The sequence below is a fragment of the Oncorhynchus keta genome, chromosome 11, assembly GCF_023373465.1.
Source record: "Oncorhynchus keta strain PuntledgeMale-10-30-2019 chromosome 11, Oket_V2, whole genome shotgun sequence".
Classification (NCBI taxonomy): domain Eukaryota; kingdom Metazoa; phylum Chordata; class Actinopteri; order Salmoniformes; family Salmonidae; genus Oncorhynchus; species Oncorhynchus keta.
In genome coordinates, this window is record NC_068431.1 from 12,461,740 (window position 1) to 12,487,013 (window position 25,274).

The following is a 25,274-nucleotide window of genomic DNA, read 5'->3' on the forward strand; positions in this document are numbered from 1 at the left end:
GAACAAACCCTGAGTGAATATTCCCTTACTCCAACCCCAGAAACGAAAGAGATATTGTATTTAACATAGACTCACACAAATAGCTAAATTACTTTAAGCCTAGGTAAACTTTTTCTTCCTGTCTTTAAATTAAGTGATAATGCTAGGTCTAATTATCTACAACAGACAAAAACACAAATTAAGCATGTACAACGTAATCAAAATAATCAATTGCTGATTCAATTGAATTGTATAAAATATTCAATGATTTATTCATTCATTTTCAACTTCACACATTTTGTCAAGTAAAATTCAAGAGTGAAGAAAAATACTAACAATATTTCAGTGATACTCCAAACTGTTTTACATGTTCACATCAAAATACGTAATGTCAAAATATAGCAGCTTTCCCATGCCCGTTTGACGTGCCTTAGTTAAAATAGTGACATTTTGAAAATGACTAAAGAAAATCAACTCGTGTTGTGTCGTTAATATTGTGAAATGTGATTTTCCTCTTTTGCACACAACTGTGAATTAATTTGTCAACGAAGTTCAGCTAGTTCACAAAGAGAGCATATTAATTTGCAATATGTTTTTAAGGGGGGGGGTGTTACACCGATAGAGTGAAAACACATTAATTCCATCCTATACAAGTATGAATCCAAACAGTCCGAGACATACAGTAAACGTGAAAATGTTGGTGTCATTGATTAAATTGTCCAAACAACTAAACGAACTTACGAGCATTCAACAGGACATCTCACATGATAGAGATAGGTCATTTTCTATAGGCCTATTTGTTATAGTTATGTGATTGAAGAGAGTTGTGATATGCAGTCAAGTAAAAGCAACAACAACGAAAACTTAATCCAAGAGACCTTTAGCACAACACGTTTCATTCCAATCTACAACATAAAATGTGCCCGTTAGAGGACAAAAAAGTGAACGAGACAACATAATAATAATTTAAATAAATCTATAGAGTCTCGGTTGTAAATTCCAGTCGGACATGATGAAATGTTGATAGATCCCTGTTATCTCTTCAAAATGTCGTATTTTATGCATTATGTTAATTAACTAATGCACAGCAGAATATTTCATCCTTTTCTGTTTTTGCCTTTGGTTGCAAAACCACACACGAACCACGTTTTTTTTAAGGTCCAGCTTTTCAGCAATTGCAGCAATTTTTTCCGAAGATGGACGGGGCTGGATCGCAAAATATGCCTCCAACGAGCGCTTCTCAGGTGCGGCTATCGAAGTGCGTTTTCGTTTCCTTTCGTTACCATTAAAAAGATCTGGCTTGCTGTTTTTCTCCCGGTAAGCAGCCTCGGCCTCCTCGAGCCAGGCTTGGAGGACAGGTTTTAGCGCAATCATATTATTGTGAGAGAGGGTGAGGGACTCAAACCTGCAGATAGTACTCTGGCTGAGAGAGCCCACCCCTGGTATCTTCAGGTTGGCGAGGGCTGAGCCAACGTCCGCCTGGGTCACCCCGAGCTTTATCCTCCTTTGTTTGAATCGCTCAGCAAAGGCTTCCAGCTCCCTAGGATCTGACTCCACGTCGTTGACACACGACATCCCGTTGTGCACAGATAGAGAGTGCGGATGACCCATGGCCATAGCCTGGTGGAGATGACCCATGGTCTGGAGGTGGTGCTGGTGCGTGGTAATCATAGAGGAATCCGGAGCCCCCATCCCGCTCACTGAGAGACTGGACGAGATGTGATCCAGAAGATCCCCCTCTAAGCTCTGGTTGAGGTGGTGGTGGTGGTGGTGGTGTTGGTGAGAGGTCAGGGTGGAAGGATGGGAGATGGGCACCGTAGAGGAGTTGGAGGTGCAGGGGACACTACTCATGGTATGGTAAGTCACGTCTGGCTTGAAATGGTGACTCTTGCCGTGAGAGACTATGTCAGCAGCCGCCAGAGCTTCCGCGCGTGCCAGTAGACTCTCATCAAAGCCACCGAAGATATTGCCCTGGAGCTGGAAGCAAGAGTGCGCATACTGGAATCAGTGGGGAATTCTGTCAACTCAGGATTCAAATAAATGTTAAGCACAGGGAGAACCCTCCTCAAAGCACAGGTCATAAAAATTAATATGAAAGCAGCAGCTTTGCTTGAATAGACGAGATGATGAGAGAGCGAAAGAGAAGGAGGGGGAGGGGTTGTGAGGGAGAACGAAAGAAAGAACGAGTACGAGAGTGGATAAAACAAAGTCCTTTCTGATCCACTTAAAACGTCTTAAATTTATATTTGTTCATACATTTGTGCCTCAAATAATTGACTGAGAAACATACCTGCGGGGCAGGCAGAGAAACTCTGCGCATGCCTTCCGAACTTGCGTGCAGGCCAGAGTATTTGGGCTCCTGCAGCACAGGGTGCATAGAGAAATGCTGCTTTCCGTTCATGGTCATCATCTTCGATGCGCACCTTGCAGGTAAGTGGCCCTGACATAGAGGCAGGCTCGGTTCTCTGGCTCGTTGCTGTTAGTGAGCTATTTCCATTGGCAGCGCCTCCCGTTCTGCCTCTCTCACCCCACCTGCTCCTTTACTCAACTTACAAGTTACAAGTCATGGGAATGGGCTGGGTGCTGTGCGCAAGCGTGATGCACGGTTGAAAGTGAACGCAATTAAATTGCCCATGAAACTAAAAACAATGGGCCTATGAGGCTCATTATCAGCTATACATAACATGTGATAATGGATTTTAAATATGATTAGGCCTATACAATTGTTTGTTCATATTCTCAATAAACTACTCTAGGCCTATATATTTCTGCTGCATTAACTTGTGGTTTCAGACGTAATATAATGAACACAGATCATGTGTGCAGTCTATTTTTATTAATTTGTCATGTTTTTTAGCAGTTTTTTTCCTCATCAAGGGTAAAACAGGAGCGTGGTAAGCTTCAGCAGCATGGACAGCTCCAGTATTGGCTTCTCGAGGCGACAGGTGATTCTCACACAGTTAAATGAGGGAACCGTGCTTCGCAGCAGTCTAAGGCGTCAGTGCAGATCCGGGTTCGATACCGGACTGTGTCTCAGCTGGCCACGACCGGGAGAAGATGAAGCGGCGCATAATTATCCCAGCGTCGTCCGGGTTAGGGGAGGGTTTGGCAGGCGGGGATGTCCTTGTCCCATCGCGCTCTTGCGACTCCTGTGGCGGAACGGGCGCATGCATGTTCACGCAGTCACCAGGTGTACAGTGTTTCCTCCGACACATAGGTGTGCCTGGCTTCCGGGTTAAGCGGACAGTGTGTCAAGAAGCAGTGCGGTTTGGCGGGTTGTGTTTCGGAGGAAGCATGGCTCTGGACCTTCGCCTCTCCCGAGTCAGTACTAGAGTTGCAGCGATGGGACAAGACTGTAACTACCAATTGGGCAGAAAAAGGGGTAAAAGTAAAAAATTGTTTTTATTAGTAATGAAAAAATATGATTGTCAAAATTATTCTAAAACTGCGGCTCATATGCCCCATATAGCACCAGGCTAAAGCCAAAAGTATGTTAGTTGAATCTGGACTGACTGAAATAGGGATCACTTTAATGCTGCACATCCAAAACGACAAACTTGTTATTTACAGGTATTCCTGATCTTAATCCTTCCCATCATTGCATTGGGATAGGGTCAGTTCAAGATGATAGACTTTGGCCAAATCTGATTACAGGATCTTGTAGATAAGACACCTACAGTACACACAACAGCAATATTGGCTGAATATAATTGGAGCAGGTCAGGGCAGGGCCTTGCTCTTGTCTCCCTCCCCATGCAGGTGAACAGAGCACCTGTCCTCAGTGCATTAGATCTCATGTGGCAGGCTGAATGCCTCTCCCAGCAGTAGAAAGAGGAGCTAGGCAGGCCAGTGACACAGCGCTTCCATCTGATCCTGGCCACCTCTCCTCCGGTTCCTCAGACAGTGAATAATTCAGCAGCATGGTGGCAGGCATCCATTACCACGTTGGCATGTCCTTATTCATTATAGAGATTAAAACAGGCAAGGTCTTTTCTCACCACTGGACCTGTTGAGTGAGTGAGAGAACATCTTGTCAGGGTAGACTTTTTGTATACTGTACAGAAGGCCTATACTTTAAATGAAGTCCGACTCATTGCCCGGCTGGGCTGCAAAGATGTTCAGAACTGAGAAACAAACTATGTCATGTATTATTCCATTCAATATTTTACCCTGAATTAAGTATAATGTCCTTCTCTCTCTTGCTCACATGAAGTCTTATTCTTAGACTTCTTAATAACAGTATGTATAATTCAGTGGTCATTGTTGGCTTGTCATCTGTGTGCATTCCCATTCTGAAGATTGCATCTGACATGTTTTATGGATTTGTTTGTATCGAGATGTGACAGCAGCACTCATCTCCCTAGCCTGTGTACAGCTCATAAGGTTTCCTTCACCAAATGACCCTCCAATTGTTGTCTGTCTCCACTTTGGGATCTGTGGCGCGTGCACGTAGTGCTCATCACCTGGGCGACAGGGGATGTGAGGACGAGTGGCTGTGGTTGACATTTCGTCCCACGGGTAACCCAACAGCGCTTGCATTAAATCAAATAGACTCTTGAGTGTTTTTCACTTCACTTCCTAAAGTAAGGAATGTTCATGCATTATTTATCAACATTTGAATATGTCAAAGTCACTGAAGCCAATTTAAGTTCCTCTCTGTGTTGGAATTCTGTTTTGGTGGGTGGGATGGGTGCCATGGAGGAAGCCCACCCGGGAATGACCCTGTTTTGGTGGGTGGGATGGGTGCCATGGAGGAAGCCCACCCGGGAATGACCCTGTTTTGGTGGGTGGGATGGGTGCCATGGAGGAAGCCCACCCGAGAATGACCCTGTTTTGGTGGGTGGGATGGGTGCCATGGAGGAAGCCCACCCGAGAATGACCCTGTTTTGGTGGGTGGGATGGGTGCCATGGAGGAAGCCCACCCGAGAATGACCCTGTTTTGGTGGGTGGGATGGGTGCCATGGAGGAAGCCCACCCGAGAATGACCCTGTTTTGGTGGGTGCCATGGAGGAAGCCCACCCGAGAATGACCCTGTTTTGGTGGGTGGGATGGGTGCCATGGAGGAAGCCCACCCGAGAATGACCCTGTTTTGGTGGGTGGGATGGGTGCCATGGAGGAAGCCCACCCGAGAATGACCCTGTTTTGGTGGGTGGGATGGGTGCCATGGAGGAAGCCCACCCGAGAATGACCCTGTTTTGGTGGGTGGGATGGGTGCCATGGAGGAAGCCCACCCGAGAATGACCCTGTTTTGGTGGGTGGGATGGGTGCCATGGAGGAAGCCCACCCGAGAATGACCCTGTTTTCCCATCATCATACAAAAGAAACTATGTGCCGGTACAGCCCCTCTCCATATGTATTTGGACAGTGAAGCAATTAAAACATTTTGTGGCTCTATACTCCAGCATTTTGGATTTGAGATCAAATGTTTCATGAGGTAACAGTACAGAATGTAACCTTTTATTTGAGGGTATTTTCATACATCTGATTTAGCGTTAATAAATGAAAGCACTTTATATATCTAGTACCCTGATTTAAAGATGTCACAAGTATTTGGACAAATTTCACTTAGTGTATTGAAGTTGGAGAAAGTTTAGTATTTGGTCACATATTTCTTGCACACAATAACTACATCAAACTTGTTCGATGCATTTACAGCTTGTTTTGGTTGTGTTTCGGATTATGTTTTCTACAATAGGAAGTGAATGGTGAATAATGTATAGTGTCATTTAGGAATGACTTTTGTCAACACTTTTACACGAATGCGGGTGCTACTATAATTATGGATAATCATGAATGACGGGTGAAAAAGTTAGTAAGACATTACTAAAGGAATGACAACACAGGTTTTTGAAGGTAATATTCTTTTGGAATGTTCTCCCGCCCAGGTATAAATTTGAATGTATTTTTTTTTTGCTGGTGTCAAATTCAAATTGTTTATATTTTGTATTTTGTTTCTCTTCCAAGCACCCCATTCCTCCATCTTTATTGGTAAAAGCAAACATGCTAGTGAGTTAGAAATCCATTTTACAAACAGAATAAATCAAAAATACACCCACATCCCGCAAATATAAACAGTAACAAATCCCCAAATGATTCTTCCAATAAATGAGTTGCATTTTACACTACGATGTCACAGTAGCATCCACATTGCAGTACAAACAAGTGTACAAGTTTCTCAAAGCAATTTCTGAAATCTCACTTTGACATGTAATAGTCCTGTCCATAACTGACATTTAAGAAAGGGACTGTTCATAAAAGCACAAAACAAGTGTGAGGGTACTGTGAAAAAGATCTTATTCTTTAGCCTTTTCCTTCTGGTCTTCCATCCCTTTCTCACATTTCAATGGGCATTTTATTTATTTCCAAAACTAAATATATTGCCACATGATATGTGTCATGCTGATGTCTGTTACATGGTTACACCAAGCCTCACTGATGGAGATGAGGCAAAGCCTAGGAGCCCAAGAGTAAGCCTCCAACTTTCCACATCTCTAACTCTTTCAATAGGACTGCAAAATGAACAGGGATCAAAAATCTGTTAGGGGCTACGGCAACATAAAACTGGTTTTCCTTTGCACTCAACGTTGAATTAAATGGTCTAGTCTTGAGTTAGAGAGAACCTGGCCAAATATGAAAGAAGAACATGCTCTAGAGTTCAATATCTGTAGATCAGCAGCAGCAATACAGGATTCGTTTTTTCCTCTCCTGACTAAATGTAAATACAGTATGTAAGGACAAATAATACACACGTTTTTTCATCAAGTATACACATTCAAAAGAGGATGTTACTTTGCTCATTTCATAGCCACCAACACAATGCTTCTTGACTTGCAGGGAGTCCTCGCTCATTAACACTAAGTGCCTCACACCGAATGGATTAAACTGCTGCCGAATATTGCTACTGTAAAATAAGATCAGAAACTGTATGGAGAAATCTGTTACAAATGTCTGGTTTACTTGTCAGCTCTCAAAACCATGCAGCTAAATCCTGGCAGACATGAGCTGGTAAGAATGTGTTGTGAAGTGACGCCACAAGGGTTGGTTTAACACAAACCTACCTTAAGTAGGGACATTAAGTACTCTTGATGGAAAATAAAATGGGCCCTCTTTTCCTGACAACTTCAACATTCATTCAAATGACAAACTGAAAAAATATCAACAAAGTAATTCCTATTGCAAGAAAAATAACAAATCTCATAAAAATGCAGCCTTCTGATTATGTAAGGCAAAATTATATATAAAACCAAATGCTCAGTATACATTCAAACACCATTGTCTACAGATCTCAAACAAATTTGACAATAGATGACTAGATCCTCATCCAAAGATGTCTTTGGTCTCAGATGACAGAAGAGATGACTCGGGAAAAGAGAAAATAGAGTTGTTGAACACCATCTCAAAAGTGCGTAACATTAGTCTTGGTGTTCATATGTGCATAAAGTGGCACCACACATTTAGTCAACAACAAAATACTCAGTGAAATATCAAGTGTCTCTCTTTGAATCCAAGATGGAGGCTGTATCTAATTTACATTTCAACAGTGGACGCCGATTCTGTAATCTGTAGCTGTGACAGCATAGCCATCCCTGGACCTTGAGCCTCGTAATTATAGACAACATCAGTCAAATAAGAGAGGATGAAACCATAGCTTAAATATTTATAAAAATACCTATTCACAGTAGTCATAAATGTTGTACTGATATTATCTGGTAACCACATCGAAACATACATTTATTTATAACGGTTTAGATTTCTCAGCAAAAGTGAGATTTTAATAATTATTCAGATGTTTCAAGAGAAAACAGTCTGCGCTTTCAAGCTTCACACGTATCATTAAAGTATAGACTCTCATATTAGTCCTTATTTCTTCAGTCTCAAAATACTGGAAGCTGGTCTAAAAAAAACCTAAAGAAGTGATTTCCGTCAAATCTGCTTGAATTAGTTTAAAAAATATATCAAAGTCCTTCCCACGAAAAAGTGTGACGTTCGTATTGCCTTCATCGCCTCCATGAACGACTCTCATACTCGTCATCCTCATCGTCGTCTTCCTCCTCTTCCATAAGCAGGTAGGGGCTGACTTCCTCCTGGAGGAATCAAATTAAATAATAATCTTTAGATCAAGCGGTTCATTGAGTGATGATTTTACATGGATTTCCACAATGCTATAAGAAAACAGGAAATAGGGAGAGAAGTACAGTAACTTACCGCATTGACCTCTTCCTTCGAGTCCTCCTCTTCAGGTTCTGTGGATACGGATGGTGTCTTCGGCTTGAACCATGCAATCTGTAGAACGCGACCTTTGAACTTTGCTCCTTGGTTTGCAGCCTATAACGTGAAAATGATCGTGAATGGTAAAATTCAATTAAAACTTGAACTTTCTCGGTTATAAAGGCATCAAAATGTTACTGTATGCATGCCATCTGCAGGACATACATTCTCCGCGTCGCTCCGGGTCTTGAACGTCATGACAACACTGGTAGCATCCTGATCACGGAGCTCCTCTATCTCACCAAATTTCTGTGACAAGGACGAGAATACAGAAACAGCCGTAAGTACCTGTAGAAACTCCTTTACACATCTCTCTGGTGGAAGCACTGTTTTTACAACTATAATGATTCATGCTTTGTACCACTTGAGTTCTAGCACAGACCTTTCAATATTCAAATAAGACGTTTTGGGAAAATTATACAACTAGCTGGATTTGATAAGGGTGTATTTCCTTACCACAAAGTGAGGCATCAGCTCCTCCTTCTCTTCCTGTGTGACTCCCAGGATGGCGATGGCTCGGGGCCTATGGTCCACCACCATGTGATTGCCACCTCCTCTGCCACCTCCTCTGTGTCCCCGTCCCCTGCCCCTTCCTCGGCCCCTGCCCCTGACGCCTGCTGCGTCGCCCACCTTCCCACGCCCGGTTGGTATCAGGCCCAACCGGGTGGCCTGGGGGAACACAATCAACAAGGTCATCAGATCCACAACTAACTTCCATTTCTCAACAACACGAGGTGCCAGCTGACACTAAGGTGATGCCACAGATCCACATGTGGAACCAAGACAGCTGGCCGTGTCACCAGACCCCAAACCAAGGTGGTGGAGATGGTGCTACCTGGCATGTCCTCACCAAACAGTGCCAGGCAGCAGCATCAGTATCTAGGAAGAAAATGTAGTGCTACTGAGAACCAGTGTCCCCACAGGCTTGGTATCCATATTTAATGTGTCCAAGGGAACATGTACCAGCAGACTGACTGTGGTGGCCCTGATGGCTTGGAGCAGAGCACCAACACTCCTCCTCATCCTAATTGTCATCCCTCCACTTTCTTACAAGGAACACAATCTCAAACTTTAATGACATCAGATGCATCAATGTAAGATCTCTGTTTGGTTAGGATTCATTAGTGGGTGTCCTCTGGGCTTGGTAAGTGCCTGCAGTTTAATGTGCAGAAGAGGGGTAAAGCCATGCACATTTCATGGGGGCTAATTTAAGCACACCATGCTGGAAAAGCAATGCAGAGGGCTGTTAACAAAAATAAATGTCTTGTTTTCAGCCTGATCCTCTGACATCAACTATGACATAATGTGACTAGCGGCAGACAGAACAGCTGTGGGACAAGGAATATGTTCACTTCCAAGGTGATGCCTTTCTGCTCACTTCAGACCATTCTTGAAAAGGTTGCATTTTAACCAACAGTACACATGTTCTGGAGGTGCTGAGGCTGCCACTCCTCCTTCAGTATGCCAGAAGACTGCCACATTCCAGACATGTTCATTAATGCTAGAGAGCACTTCCCAAATGATGGATGCCCTGTGTACCCACCTCAACCTGCAGCTGACCCAGTCTCCTCTTCAGGTCGGTCGTGTCCTCTCCAGAACTCATCTTCTTGTGGAAATCAAGCTCTGCGTCCAGAAGCTCCTTTTGTGCCTGAGGGAGAGCACCATTATTTTGGGATTTCCAAAATGCATGCTCCATAGAAATAGAATGAATACTCCCAGTTGGTATTAGTCCGAATGTTCTGGCCCACTGCTGTGGGGGAAAACAACCTGAGGTTACCTTGGTTACCCCACTGGCTCACAGCAAAAACTTTACCCTTTTCAAAACAATGTTCTTGTTGTCTACTTGTTTTAGTCAATTGCAAAAATACATTTAGGAAAAGTACAACATGTCTAAAGATTACTTTCAACATTGCCTGCTCCAGAGTGTTCTCACTATTTAGAAAAAGCGTAATATTAAAGGGCTTCCCTCATGCCGCCTTTTAAATGAAGCTAGTAGCCACGAGGGCTCTTCTGGCAGGCTTCCCTACATGCAGTCGGATTTTTGACCAGGTTACATGTATATTGAACACCACATCTTTGTCATGTTTTGTTGTTTCTGTATAACTAAACATTTTTATTAATTTATATATATTTTTTAAAATCGACAATATAGTTGACTCTTTTACAATGGGGTCAATGGGAAATAATTATTGTTTTCCCCAATTTGTGGGCGTGGTCAAGGGGAATTCCTTCTTATGACGTAAATAGACAAGAGTATAGAAGGGGCTTGGAGCCTCTGAAACCCAGGTTGGGCTGGCCTTGGTGGGCTAGCTCAAATTGCGTTTCCAGTGCCTCCAGGAATTAGAAATGTCATGTTGCTGGGTAGCCAATTTGTGACTGTGCAGGTGGCTTTTGCTAATGTTACTAACAATCTCGCACCCCATACTCCTGCCAGTGCCAGCCAGAATCATAGCCATGTATTTAATTTCGCTACCAAAACGGTTAGTGTAGTCGCTAGCATTACAAGCTAGCTAGCTTAATTGCTACCTTGCTTGCCATGACATTGGTTATTAGCTAGCTAGCTAACCAAGCAAACCGGACGACAGGTTTGATGCGAAGCTAGATTTTAATGACCTGGCCAGATAACTTGAGAACAGGAATTGTATCTTGCTAGCTTGTTTCAACTGATTTGCTAGCTAACGTTTGGTAGCTAGCATTAGAAGGCTAACTGTTCTTATAAAAAAGTTTGTGTAGCGCCAAAATGAATGAAGGATCCAGCTATGGTAGTAATTTGTGTAATGTCTGACTGTTACAATACTGCTTGTTGCTTTTAGCTAGCACATGGACAAGCCCAGACGAGCTAGCTAAATGTGTCAGCATCCTGCAGTGATAAATTAGCTATCTGGTGGTTGCATAGTAACGTCGTCACTAGCTCGAACTCTAATAGAGCTGGCACCAGTTGTGAAACTGGGGGGCGCTGGCCCGGGTTTCCCTCGACCCAGCTCGAATTTGAGAATTCCATTCGAGCCAGCTCAAATATGCCTTAATTTTAAGTGCCAGTGGACATAGAGCTTAATTAACCCTGACAATTTGACTGGTCAACTCATGGGTTTACAATGGCTGCCTGGTATTGTGATGCAATAATTTCCATGTTAATGTTCATTCACATTTTGTAACTGACCAAGCGCATGCAATGGAATGTAATTTTTGTAATGTCAGTTGATTCAACAAATCACATAATATATGGTAGGTAGACTTACATCTGTCTTAGTCTTGGACTGAGCCGTGTTGGCTGTGGAATGGGAGGCTGGGTTCATCTCGTTCTGAAGCTGGGAGATCTTGTCGGTCAGATCCTTCAGAGTCTTCATAATGTTGGCCCTCTCCTCTGGCTTCAATGTGGCCCTGTTCTTTTCAAGTCTGTTGATCAGAGCCTATAGGAGGGAGGACATGAGATTAACTGACTAATCAATGTAAGACGAGCATGGTATCCAGGACAACACCCAGGGTCTCTTGGTCTAGAGGTGTCCTTGTTTTGATAGTGAAAGGACAACACGATGATGATCACAGCATGTGGTTTATTTGCGACTAAAATGAAAGGTGGTGATGGTGGCATCCTTTAAATTAAGTCGGAAGTTTACATAAACCTTAGCCAAATACATTCAAACTCAGTTTCACAATTCCTGACATTTAATCCGAGTAAAAAAGTAATGTCTTAGGTCAGTTAGGATCACCACTTTATTTTAAGAATGTGAAATATCAGAATAATAGAGAGTGATTTATTTAATCACATTCCCAGTGAGTCAGAAGTTTACATACACACAATTAGTATTTGGTAGCATTGCCTTTAAATGGTTTAACTTGGGTGAAACGTTTTGGGTAGCCTTCCACAATAAGTTGGGTGCATTTTGGCCCATTCCTACTGACAGAGCTGGTGTAACTGAGTCAGGTTGTCAGCCTCCTTGCTCGCACACAGCTTTTTCAGTTCTGCCCACACATTTTCTACAGGATTGAGGCCAGGGCTTTGATGGCCACTCCAATACCTTGAGTTTGTTGTCCTTAAGCCATTTTGCCACAACTTTGGAAGTATGCTTTGGGTCACCCAAAGTATGCTTGGGGTCGTCCCATTTGCGACCAAGCTTTAACTTCCTGACTGATGTCTTGAGATGTTTCTTCAATATATCCACATAATTGTCCTACCTTATGATGCCAGCAACCCCACAACATGATGCTGCCACCCCCATGTTTCACGGTTGGAATGATGTTCTTCGGCTTGCAAGCATCCCCTCAAACAGTTCTATTTTTGTTTCATCAGCCCAGAGGACATTTCTCCAAAAAGTAGTTGCAAACCGTAGTCTGGCTTTTTTGTGTTGGTTTTGGAGCAGTGGCTTCTTCCTTGCTGAGCGGCCTTTCAAGTTGTCGATATAGTACTTGTTTTACTGTGGATATAGATACTTTTGTACCCATTTCCTCCAGCATCTTCACAAGGTCCTTTGCTGTTATTCTGGGATGGATTTGCACTTTTCGCACCAAAGTACATTCATCTCTAGGAGACAGAACGCGTCTCCTTCCTGAGTGCTATGACGGCTGCGTGGTCCCATGGTGTTTATACTTGCGTACTATTGCTTGTAAAGATGAACATGGTACCTTCAGGTGTTTGGAAATTTCTCTCAAGAACGAACCAGACTTGTGGAGGTCTACAATTTATTTTCTGAGGTCTTGGTTGATTTCTTTTGATTTTCCCATGATGTCAAGCAAAAAGGCAGTGAGTTTGAAGGTCAGCCTTGAAATACATCCACAGGTACACCTCCAATTGACTCAAATTATGTCAATTAGCCAATCAAAAGCTTCTAAAGCCATGACATAATTTTATGGAATTTCCCAAGCGGTTTAAAGGCACAGTCAACTTAGTGTATGTAAACTTCTGAACCACTGGAATTGTGATAGTGAAATAATCTGACTAAACAATTGTTAGAAAAATTACTTGTGTTATGCACAAAGTAGATGTCCTAACAGACTTTCCACAAATGTCTTTTTAACAAACTATAGTTTTGGCGTGGTTGAAAAACAAGTTAATGACTCCAACCTAAGTGTATGTAAACTTCCGACTTCAACTGTATGTAGTATAAGCAACCATCATACCTTTTGACATTCAATCTGCTTCTCTAGCATCTCCTGCTTCTTTTTTCTCATGTCCTGCTGCAACTTCAATGTCTCCTGAAACAAGAATAAAGCAATTATTTATAGTGTAATTTTGATTTGTGTATAAAAAGGTAATGACTGACTATGAAAGTCATTCAAAATGCAGCTGGCAAAAATTACTTGCCTGCTTCTTTTTCAAGATCTCCTGTGCTTCAAGTGCTTTGGCAGTTTTACCAAGTGACTTGGACACTCCCTTGTGGACTGTCGAGCTATAGGGCCCCTTCTGAAGGGCCACAGAAGTAGAGAAGAGTGCCTAGGACAGGAAGAGACAGACAGACCCTTGGATTACTACCTGACCCCCGTCTACTCTCTTTGCCATCATACAACACCACACTCTGCATAGGGGCACTCTGGGAGCATAGGAGCTGACGGCTTACCGCTGCAGGGTCTGCGCTGGGGTGCGAGACGTCCAGTTTGCCTCCGGCCACAGCCCCAACACCATGTTTGGACAACGTCTTATTATTCAGCACATAGGCTCCGGGACTGTGTTGCTTGATCACCTGCTGGTTTATACAGAGATACATAAGAGTCATTAAAGAAATGTTGATCACATCTAACCTGGAACTTAGAACCTCTCCATTAAAAATCAAAACTACTGTTTGAATGAATAAATGCTTGGCCAGCTAAAAAGGTTTTAGCAGTAGTCAGAAGTGCTCTGTCCACCTTATGAACGCTGGGGTGCTGCTGCCCCATAGCAGAGCTCTGTCCGTCCCCCTGGCCCTGACCCATGCCCTGTCCCTGCTGGGTGTTGGCCTCACGGTGCCAGTACACACGGATGAAGCGGTTGTTGAGCACCGCCTCAGTGCTGGAGATGGCCTGCCGTGCCTCCTCGTTGGCTGTGTACTGGATCAGCGCTGCCTCGGGGTCGCCACCAAATACCACCTATTGGAGGAGACAGGTCAGAAAGTAGTAAACAGGAAGGCCAGAAGTTATGTCCCTTATTCACCCTCCAAAGTAAAACGCATGTACACGCCCTAACATTTATTGATCTAAGACATTTTTGTAGTGGTACACATGGTTTCAAGGAATTGTCAGATTTCTTACCTGAATGTTTACGATGGTACCAAACTTGCTAAAGTGCTCATTCAATTTGGTGATGTTGTTGAGATCTCGGGGGATTTTGCGAACTTCAAGCTTAGTGTTGACATAGTGATTCTTCTTGGGGAAGCCCCCATGTTGGGGCTTGTTGTTGGGGAAGTTGAGCTGGTTGTTTGCCTGGTAGTTGGGCCTGGAAGAGAATGAGTTATTCGTCTCTTACATTTTTTAAAATAGGTATTTTCTTAAAACGGTATTGTTGGTTAAGGGCTTGTAAGAAAGCATTTCACTGTAAGGTACAATTTTACAATGTTCTTACTTGTCCATCCAGGTTTTTTTAGGCGGAGGACCCTCTGTGGGCCCCAGGGGCCTCTTCCTACCCTCATGCTCTGTGCTGCTGTAGCGACACACACTGCTGGGGACACTGGCCACCGCCGGCTCTGTCTGGATCACGATGTTAGCCGCTGGGACAGGAGAAACACATTGTCAGTCATAATGACAGCTCGATATCTGGACCGCTGTGTCTGGATGAGACGGAGGATACGTAAAGGCAGGATTCATACACATTTTCACTAACAGGGATATGATATAAACAAATTTGGGCACAAAATATGAGCGAAATAAGCTTTTTGTGCATATGGAGATTTTTTCCCAGCTCATGAAACATGGGACCAGCACTTTACATGTTGCATTTATATTCTTGTTCAGTTTAAATGTATTGAACATGAATTAATTTGCCCAAGTTTATCACAAGACATGAATAGAACGCATGAGTAATTTGCATTTCCTGCAACTTTCTGAAGAGCAAAAAGAATGCCACTGTGTCTGTGTGGTGCACACCTCTACCACTGTGTAGCTGTTAGCGATGATGCTAGCTAATGAAAACAATCTTCTGGTTGATGGAAAGGCTTTCCCAAAAACCTTCTCAATTAAATGCTAATGACAAACTTCAGGATATAATTGCATAATTTCACAAGGCCCTACACTTACCTGGAAGAATTATATCAGGATTATGTTAATCAGTCCAGTAGGTATTTGTTTTGAAAACTCTACCATCACATGGGTGCTATAAAAAAAAAAAACACTGCTTAACAGCCTCTTGGATAGGTGCACAATTCAATTACAGTAACTACACCCCAAAATCTAATATTTACCCTGACCTCAAAAGTGGTCTACGGATATGATTTAAGCATTGCCGTGGACTTAGAACATCCAATTTAGTTTTGGGAAAATCTAAATGGAATCAGGTAACAAAAAATAAAAAATAAATAAGATTTCATAGCACCCTAAATACAGAGGTCCTCATGTTTACTATAGGTTAGGATCAGAAAGAAAGCCCAAACTAAACCACCAAAGTATGACCCACATGTGATACCTCTGGATCCCTGGCCATCCCCGGAGGTGAGGCCGATCAGGTTGGGCCTCTGGGTCTGGATGCGGGGGATGAACTGCCTGTACTGGGGCCGGCCAGGTGCTGTCATGCCTGGAGACTCTGGGTTGTAACCCTCTGGGTCATAATTATCTGGCAACACAAGGGAGAACAGACAAACATTAGAAGAAGTCAGTGTTTTACACCGTGAGAATACCCAAATAGGCCTATCCATCACAACACCTACTTTAACTATATGGCTACACTACAACTACAGGGAGAAAGAAAATACAGTTCTAGTATTGAACTCAATATTATACAGTCTGCTTTTGCTCTATGATGTTCAATGGCTTGGGACTCAAATGCATGCACTAAACTAGAGCAACTCAAAATAACATTTCAATTGAGAAGTGAAACAAACTGCATTTTAATTTCCTCTCTTATGTGGGCAGGACTACTAAAATAGAGTTTTGCACTGTCTAATGTGCAGCTTACAGGAACAGTGGACTTTAGTTCATCAACAGTGCAACCCTCTGGTGAAAAGATGCTACTGCACCCTAAAGAAACGACTAGATCATGCAGGCCAGGCAGTAGCACAAAAACAAAACTAACACCCTCACTCAAAAAGGAAATAATTTGCAACACATGAATGAACCATGTGAACATAAATACTTTAAGAGAAACAGCGTTTCTATGTCCTTCCTCACTACAGTCAAACAATACCATTTTGTTCACATGGATTTGAAAGTCAGCGCATGTCAAATAAAACAAATTGACAAAAATGTGAACAATATGGGAGCTATGCTCATTAAAGTACCACTTTGCCAAGCTTATTGAGAAAAGCATAGTTGCTTACATTCTGCCTGAGAATATTGGGGGTGTAGAGAGACAGAAGAGGGAGGTGGTGGTGGTGGAGGAAGAGGAGGAGGTCCCACTCCAGGCGGTCCTAGAGAGGACGCAGAACTCGTCCCTGAGTGGTTGGGAGTTTCTATCCCACTTGTTGGTATCAATGGGGGCCCTATGGGAGATAAAGTTCCAAGCTGAACCCAGTAGATAAAAGCCACTGGTAATTTACTTAATAAACTCTAACAGAATAGGCTAGGTAAAGTACTACAGACATATAAATTAAGTATAGGGTGAGTACTAGTGAGGGTAAGACAACAAAGACAGCCGTTTCCCTGAGGTGTGTTTCTATGTAGCACAACAGTCCTTATACCATGTTATTTCTCCATGGAACAGGCCAGCCTTGAACAACAGGGAAACAGCTTTCTTCTCATTGATACAAACACACATCCATGCACCCTAAAATGACTCATCCATAGAACTTGTCTTTATGCCATTGTAGCATCTGTGGCAGTGCCCCATTGAGGCTACAACCCATAGGAATCCCCACCTAGTTGACTACTTTAAAAATGGTGGAAGTCCTCAATGGCAATGTCCACGCTAAAACGGGTTATATCCATGATGAGTCCTCCATCTCTAGGCTCTCACCACATCAAGAACTAAAGCTAGGGCCCTGGGTTTTTCTTAATCACACAGACTGACCAGGAAAAACTCTTGGCCTTAGCCCATGTCAAACAATGACTGTTGAGCATTCCGGGTTGAGTTCCTAATTGGAGAAACATGAGAACATTACTCACCAGGAGGCGGCATAGGGAAGATGCCCGGTGGGGGTGGCTGGCCGTGGAGGGGCATTGGCATCCTGATGGCCGGGGGTGGCTGGCCGTGGGGGGGCATGGCCATGCGGGCCGGTGGAGGCATGCCAGGTGGAGGAAACGGAATCATGGCGGGCAGCGTGACGTCATCCACGATCAGAGGATCATTGCCATGGTCAAAGGGACAGAGGTCACCACGCACACAGAAACCTTTTTCTGTGGAAGACAGAGACTGATCAAAATTCCATTAAAAATAAAAAAATGAATTCCTTTCTTACTGTAAATGCACTCAACAAGATGCTTGCCAATAATAGCTTTTAAAAATAAATCAGCCCAAATGAGATTATCGGTTTGGCAACCTTGACACTTTTTGTTTACAGTTCCTGACAAGATCCAGGCTCATCTCTGAACCCTCAAGGTGGGGTGGAATGAAATGTCATTGCTGTTGAGACTGTTGGATGAATATAAACAGTGTCCCTCAGGGGATAGATGTTCAACTTGGGTCATTAGCGCTGCTTTAAACCAGGCAAACATCCTACTGAGGGTTGGAATACCACACAACCGATTGCATTTAATCCATAAAGAAAACACGATCGACTGGTATTTTACTAAATATTTGTACAATTTGAATAGAGTAGACATAAGCTTAACGGTCAACAGATATGAACCCTGAAGCACACAATGATTAGAAGGCCATGCGAGGCCACCTGCTTCCATATTCAACATCCTTTTACACATTTTTGCAAGTACATACATAGGAACTTATTTTGGTTATGGAAGTGCCTTTCATTAACAAAAAGATAAAGCTGATTAGCTACATAAAAAAAATGGATATTGTAAAAGAGAAAGTGTCCTGAACGACTTACCTGGCAAAAATAAAACCCAGATATTGTTGCTAGATTTACAGCAAATCTGTAACATCTTGTATCATAATATAGACCAGACTGAAATTAGACCATTTTAGTTAGCCCTTACCGTCATAGTCACGGCAGCGGTGCTTGACTGAAGTGACCTTGTTGAACGGCTTGCCCTCCCTGTGATTAGAGTAGTAATTAGACCAGCTCTCTGTAGTGCTGTCGGGCAAGTGAGCGGGTGCTACCACGGTAACAGAGTTGGGGACTGCTTGGCCACCGGAGGAGGGAAATGGGTGCTGCTGGGGGGTAGGTAGGAGGGGCGGAGGGTGCTGGTGGGTTACCAGGGACCCAGAGGTGGAGTTGAAACTCTCGGGCTCCTTTCTCTCCACTTCAAACTTTGACCTGTAATCTGTTTAACATACAGACACACAGAAAAGCTTAACCTAAAAGGACACAAAATGCAACATAACCCAGGAAAAAAATACCCACTTTAGGAAACATTCTCACCACAGGGGGCATTTAAGGATCCCCGAGTAAAAGTCCAATAAATACACTAATGTCTTTTGCTTGTTCTTAGCAAAGATTTGTTTTCAACCTGTCAGGTTAAACATTTGAAGTAAAGCAAATGTCCATGTCCGTGCCCTTGTGAGTCTCACCTCTCCCTCGGCTGTGCTCCTTGTCCCTGCTCTTGCCTCGGCTCCCACTTCGGCTCCTGCTGCGACTGTAGCTGCGCCCACGAGAGTTGCCTCCGTGCCGGTCATGCCTCTCCCGGTGGGATTCGGTGCTTTTACCGTGGCGGTCCATGTCACGCCGCTTGCGGTCGTCTCGTCTGCGGTCACCACGTCCCCTGTGAGGTCAGGTATGTAGGTTGGTCATTTAGCAGCACCTTTAATACAGCACCGGAACTCAAGGAGTTTCCTGTCTTTGTGGTAATCTGTACTATTGATGTGACTAGCATTTCAACAACAATAACTAAATGATGTGTCAAAGGTGCAGTCCATTAAAATGACCTAATCAAACTAACAGACTCAAGGGCCTAATCAAACTAACACCTTGACCCTAGAGAGCTACATCACTGTCAAGAGGAACTCAATTGAGAACACCAGGAAACAACAAAACCTATAGATTCCTGCCTCACCTTGATTCGTTTAAGTCAGAGCGGTTTCTCAGTGGACTTCTCCGCCTCCTGTTATCCCCCCTATCCTCTTCTACATTTTCAGCCTTAAGAAAACAACAATAGTTAGATAGGTATATCCCCACAATCAAAGACTGACATAATAAGACAGAGGAAGCTCAAAAAAAGCCCTTACCTCCACAGCCTGCTGTTTTAACACAGGGAGTTTGGGCTCCTCTTTGGGAACTTCCTTAGGAGGTGGATTCCCCAAGTAGTTTTTGGTGGTCAAACATTCAAAGAGCTTATCAACAAAACCAGTGGTTTCTGCAATAGGGAAAGCATCGAGGCATAAGACCTCTATAAAAATGTATCTCAAATGATTTCAGTCAGTCAACTACATGTTTACGCAACAAAAATAGTAACATTAGTTGGTGAGATGCAAACCAACACTGACATTAAGGAGTTACATAGCCTACCTTTTTGTAAAAAGACATCCAGTTGATCTGCACAAAGTGCTTTCAACTCTTTCTCAGGTTTGTCCTTCTTTACCAAAGCCACAACATAGTTGGCTAAAGCAGAGGGGTCGGCCTCACAGCTGCAAAAGCAAACATTATCCATATTACTCAACAGGGTTTGCATAGTTCCCAACCAGAGGTACTAGGATACCTGTGTGTACTTTCCCTATCCACATGGGGTACATTAGAAGACCATAGGATACTTGTAAAATGCCCATGTGGGGTACTCCGGGCAGAGCAAAATTCAGTTGGTGGTGCAGTAACCGAAAAAGGTTGGGAAACACTGCATTAGACAATATCTAGCTAGAATCATTAATTTGTAACCAAGAGAGTTGTAAGGAAAAAGTTGAGGTTAAGGCAGAAGGTTAGACCCTAACCTCATGCTACATAACACATATGCTGCAAATGACAACACACACGTAGTTACATCAACTTGGATGACATGCTTCTTAATTAACTGGTTAGCTAGCTGGTTGGCTAAATGCTAGACGTCACTGCTAGCACTGTCTAAGGCCGGGTAGATGCAGCTAACTTAGCCACTAAATTTATGATAGGATGTTAACTATGAGTAGACTAAGTAGTTACCCATTCATCACAAGCCAAACGTGATGTGCAGCCATTAATATAAATAATTCACCTTGATTGGGACGACGTTGATCGAGTTGAGCAAGCTAGCTTTTAGTTAGCTGGCCAAATTAACTACTGTAACGTTAGCTACTTAAATAGTTAGCTAAATTGCGGCAGCGACAGCAAAACACATATCTAAAATGTCATAATCAGATTAGTGTCTGCAATTTATCCAACAAATCCGATATGCAGAATGTGTAGCGTCGCATAATTGACAGAACAAACGTTAAATGTGTATTTTTATTGCCATATAATGAGCTAACGTTAGCGGTGGCGTAGCTAGTGCTAACTCGTGCAATCTAGCTAAATGTCATTTCAATTAATCAACACTCACATTGGCTCCAGGAGTTTAGCCAGCCAAGACTTCAAAGCTTCCACATTTTCTATGATCATCATGAAAACGACTTAACAATACTGACTACAAGTTCAATGTGCGTTGTGATATTCCTCCTTTCATCGTCTATAAATGTATATTAGGCTTAGCTAGGCCTTCAATAGTCACTCCACTTGCAGGTCGGACGAATTGCTTTACGTTCAAACACAGGCATCGCAACTTAACTGGCAATGTCGTAAACCGATCAGCTGGCCACACTAAGATTGGGGGTTTAGTGCTATCCGGGATCCTTAAGACATCCCTACCCCCAATTGAAGTTTATATATAAAATGGTTAAGGTACTTTTTATTTTTATATATTTTTAAACCTTTATTTAACTGGGCGAGGTTAATGTTAGGGTTTAGGGTAGGGACGTCCCAAGGAATCCCGATAGCACTGACCCTAAGTAACCAGTAACCAATCACCCTGAAACTGAATCCTGAGACTCTGGTTTTGCAGCTCTACTTAACATTTTAATTAATGTCGAAGTTTCAATATTCTTTGAACAAACTTCAGGCAAGGGTTGACTCTTAACTAAAATCTTATATCAAATCTTTTTTTTTCACTCCTTTAAAAAATCTAAACAATGTAAATTATAATCTATAAATATATATTTCCAATGATAGGTATATGAAGTATATTTCACTGGTCATCTCCAAAGCCAACACCCCCTTTGGCCACCTTTACTTCCAGTTCTCTGCTGCCAATGATTGGAACGAATTGCAAAAATCACTGAAGTAGGAGACTTACTTAGGGAGACCTCACTAACTTTAAGCGTCAGCTGTCAGGGCAGTTTACCGATCGCTGCAGCTGTATACAGCCCATCTGTAAATAGCCCATCCAACCAACTACCTATCTCATCCCCATATTTATTTTTCTGCTCTTTTGCACACCAGTATTTCTACTTGCACATCCTCATCTGCACATATAACAAATTACTTCGCCACTATTGGCCTTTTTATTGGCTTACCTCCTTACTTCATTTGCACACACTGTATACAGCTTTTTTTTATTGTGTTATTGACTGTACGTTTGTTTATCCCATGTGTAACTCTGTGTTGTTGTTTTCTCAACTGGCCTACCTGGTTAAATAAAGGTTAAATAAAAAATAAAAAAATATTGGTGTGGAATATTCTGATTGTGTTTTCGTACTCCAGAGAAAGTACAGTAGGCTGCTTTCTTCTGCTGCGAAAGAGGTTCATGGCCAGAAGAAATCCAGTTTTTGACAAATTAATGTCAGATTGGACTTTTCGTAGCAGGTTAGGAGAAATTACGCAGCAGGTTAGGGTAATTAACGTAGCAGGTCAGGAGAATGAAGTTAAGATTAGCTAAATGCAAAACATTTTTTTACGTTCATTTGACAAAAGCTGATCCCTTCTTGCCCTGACCGTGAAAGAGCCCGTCACTTATACTACATTTCCCAGAAGTCTACACTGTGTGAATGAGCTGTAGATGTCAACAGCTAAGTGCTGAAGGTTCGTTTTACTCCAATGTTTATAAACAAAGTAAATCTAAACATATACTATATAGCCTCAAAACATGGTTAAAACTATAATTTAGATGGTCAGCCCTTGCATCCATAGGCCTGTCTATGAATATGAGAGTGGCTACATTTCTCCAGCCCCATCCCTTACCTTTTTTACCTGGGAATTATCTTTGTTATTGTTTAAACTGCTGATTGCAGCAATAATGATGAGGAACGAGGATGTTGTTGTTCTTCAATCTAAATTAATTATACATATTAATTTTAGGAGCGAAACGGAACAGCAAAGTTGGACTTTCTCAAAAGATAGAGGGGGGAATCCAACAGAAATGGGTGAAGGAAAGAAGGCTTGATTGTGACTCACCCACCACTATTTGTGAAAGCACATTGTAAGTCTACTTGGACTGTTAATATGATTATCCATGCCCTACTTTAGTTTTCACGGCCACTTTTCCCAACCTAATGTACCACCCTTTCATTCACAGCAAAAACAAGTACTTTGTCACCCACCCCTACTTGAATGGAAGGCTGCATCTCAGTCATACTTTCTGCCTTTCGAAGTAAGATATATAGAGATTTGACTTGTAGATGTACTAAGTGAGTGTAGGTCTTATTACATTCAAGATCCTCTGTGAAAAATGTATTTTACACATGGCTCTTTATTTCGTTGTAGTTTGCTGTTGGTTTCCATTGCTTGAAAGGGAAGCAATGCCTATTTCCATTTGGGTTGCATTGTACAGGAAGCTTGCTGTGCACATCATACATGATCAGCTGTTATTTAAGTAGGTTACATTCATCTTAATTCACAGGCCTGTGCAAGCAAGCTGAAATGAGAGATGGAGGTTCCCTGATGAGGAGGAAGAGAACCCCAAGTTTGTAGATGAGTTCATGTTTAAAGACAAATCTAAGGGCATAGAGGTGAACATTTTATGCAAATATCAATTGATCCTCTGCACTACTTGTAAGCTTGGGGAAAATTGTTTCCTTTAATGCACAATTCAAAATGTAACTTGTCTCTTGTGTGTGTGATCTTCAGAGCAAAGCAGTGGCAAAGGCTGTAGAGTCCAAGTTCCAATGGGACATTATGTGGTCTCTGGGGTTGAGTGACAAGGAGATGGTGTCGTTTGCCAACATGGAACACTGCCTGGAGAACTTCTCACCCCAGGCCTTGAAAGACCAAAAGAGGATGGGTGTATAGGTGACTGATTATGACAAGAAACCATCAAACTGAGCTTGTTTCTTAATTTTATCTTGTTCAGTACCAGGAAGCCCGATGTTAACCAATAGACATACATTTGTTTCATGAGATCTGATTCCTAACTCGAGATCTGTGCTAATAACTTAAATTTTCTTGCAAATCTCGCATTTACATCAATGTATAATTCTAAGTTAAGTGTTTGGATCTCAAGTTAAGATTCAGACCTGAATGTGCAGAGCAACAACCATGCTTTAGTTCACTTTCAAAAAAGAATTTCAGGTGCTGACAATGTTTTAAAAAAAAGGTGATTATATCACAGGTGGTGCTGGCGACGCGCCTTCATCACAACCGTTGTGAAGCCTTTCTACAACTCCTTTGTGAGGTGACAGTTTATTGCCCTAAATGAGAGGAATAAATTAAAGTTTGGTAAAAGGTAAGCTGTTGGAAATGGTTATAAATATCCCTGCATTTTCCATGGAGCATTATTACATTGTCATGCCATTACGTTTTGCAGGTCTTTCATCTAATCACCGAAAGATGGAAAGCTGTGTATGGACCACGACAGGCAGACTGGAGAGGTCAAATGTTTTTACCACTACATAATCTCAATGAGTTGTGTGACTACAGCTCTGCAGCTTTTGTCATCAAAGCCCCATATACTACCACCACGGCGACCTGTATGCTCTCGTTGGCTGGTCCTCACTACATATTCGTTGCCAAACCCACTGGCTCCAGGTCATCTATAAGTCTTTTCTAGGTAAACCTCCGCCTTAGCTCACTGGTCACCAGAGCAACACCCACCCATAGCACACGCTACAGCAGGTATATTTCACTGGTCATCTCCAAAGCCAACTCCCTCTTTAGCTGCCTTTCCTTCCAGTTCTCTGCTGCCAATGACTGGAACAAATTGCAAAAATCACTGAAGTTGGAGACTTGTATCTCCCTCACTAACTATAAGCGTCAGCTGTCAGAGAAACTTACCGATCGCTTCAGCTGTAAACAGCCCATCTGTAAATAGCCCATCCAACCAACTACCTACCTCATCCCCATATTTGTTTTTGTTTTTCTGCGCTTTTGCACACCAGTATTTCTACTTGCACATCCGCATCTGCACATATATCACTCCAGTGTAAATTGCTAAATTGTAATTACTTCACCACTATTGGACTATTTATTGCCTAACCTAATTACTTAATTTGCACACACTGTATACAGATTTTTCTATTGTGTTATTGACTGTACGATTGTTTATTCCATGTGTAACTCTGTGTTGTTTTTGTCACGCTGCTTTGTTTTATCTTGTCCAGGTCGCAGTTGTAAATGAGAACTTGTTCTCAACTTGCCTACCTGGTTAAATACAGGTGAAGTAAAAATAAAATCATCATATTTTTACATTCTAGTGATCCACAGGATACACCCTCATTAAGATGAAGGTTGTCGAGCCCTACCCTGCAAACTAAGTTACTACTCTATGTGAACCCGACACACTGTATTTTATTTAGTAGCATGAGACTCGGAACAACTTTTTCATTGATGTAACCAATCAATTTTGTGTTGTTAATTGTGACATAAGGTGCAAGTTGGTTGTCCTAATAGCAGGTTATAGCAGATTATTGCAGGGTGCTG

At 42.5% G+C, this 25,274-nt stretch overlaps 2 protein-coding genes and 1 pseudogene across 4 annotated transcripts; 1 reads left to right on the forward strand and 2 right to left on the reverse strand.

Annotated features, from left to right (window-relative positions):
- Nucleotides 1-251: 251 nt before the first annotated feature.
- Nucleotides 252-2,478, reverse strand: LOC118390680 (POU domain, class 4, transcription factor 3-like). The gene is made up of 2 exons (XM_035781400.2): nt 2,270-2,478; nt 252-1,956 (listed from the first exon to the last, which is right to left on the reverse strand). Exons 1-2 carry the CDS (start codon nt 2,387-2,389, stop codon nt 1,057-1,059), a joined length of 1,020 nt encoding a protein of 339 aa, XP_035637293.1. The 5' UTR covers nt 2,390-2,478; the 3' UTR covers nt 252-1,056.
- Nucleotides 2,479-5,946: 3,468 nt separating this feature from the next.
- On the reverse strand, nt 5,947-21,221 carry LOC118389804 (RNA-binding protein 27-like). Of its 3 annotated transcripts, none has more exons than XM_035779663.2 (21): nt 20,929-21,221; nt 19,929-20,047; nt 19,649-19,776; nt 19,477-19,559; nt 18,995-19,185; nt 18,460-18,747; nt 17,470-17,700; nt 16,686-16,847; nt 15,827-15,982; nt 14,780-14,924; nt 14,470-14,653; nt 14,089-14,307; nt 13,803-13,925; nt 13,550-13,678; nt 13,366-13,440; nt 11,487-11,657; nt 9,791-9,895; nt 8,704-8,916; nt 8,413-8,496; nt 8,185-8,304; nt 5,947-8,063 (listed from the first exon to the last, which is right to left on the reverse strand). In XM_035779663.2, the coding sequence occupies exons 1-21, from the start codon at nt 20,988-20,990 to the stop codon at nt 7,977-7,979; spliced, it is 3,075 nt and encodes a 1,024-aa protein (XP_035635556.1). In that variant the 5' UTR covers nt 20,991-21,221; the 3' UTR covers nt 5,947-7,976. The 3 variants fall into 3 exon arrangements, with proteins under 3 accessions (XP_035635556.1, XP_035635555.1, XP_035635558.1); XM_035779662.2 differs by having other exon boundaries at nt 13,803-13,928; XM_035779665.2 differs by having other exon boundaries at nt 13,803-13,928; nt 15,836-15,982; nt 20,929-21,220.
- A 1,343-nt stretch (nt 21,222-22,564) lies between these two features.
- LOC118390640 (leucine--tRNA ligase, cytoplasmic-like) overlaps nt 22,565-25,274 on the forward strand; it is a 36,815-nt pseudogene continuing 34,105 nt past the window's right edge.

Bases quoted from the DNA above. Each gene is read 5' to 3' on its own strand.
- LOC118390680 (XM_035781400.2), bottom strand. From the start codon at position 2,389: ATGATGACCATGAACGGAAAGCAGCATTTCTCTATGCACCCTGTGCTG. The intron at 1,957-2,269 runs GTATGTTTCTCA...TCTTGCTTCCAG, and splicing joins TTTCTCTGCCTGCCCCGCAG to CTCCAGGGCAATATCTTCGG.
- LOC118389804 (XM_035779662.2), bottom strand. From the start codon at position 20,990: ATGATGATCATAGAAAATGTGGAAGCTTTGAAGTCTTGGCTGGCTAAA. The intron at 19,777-19,928 runs GTAGGCTATGTA...TCCCTATTGCAG, and splicing joins GGATGTCTTTTTACAAAAAG to AAACCACTGGTTTTGTTGAT. The intron at 8,305-8,412 runs GTATGTCCTGCA...TTCACGTTATAG, and splicing joins CCCGGAGCGACGCGGAGAAT to GCTGCAAACCAAGGAGCAAA.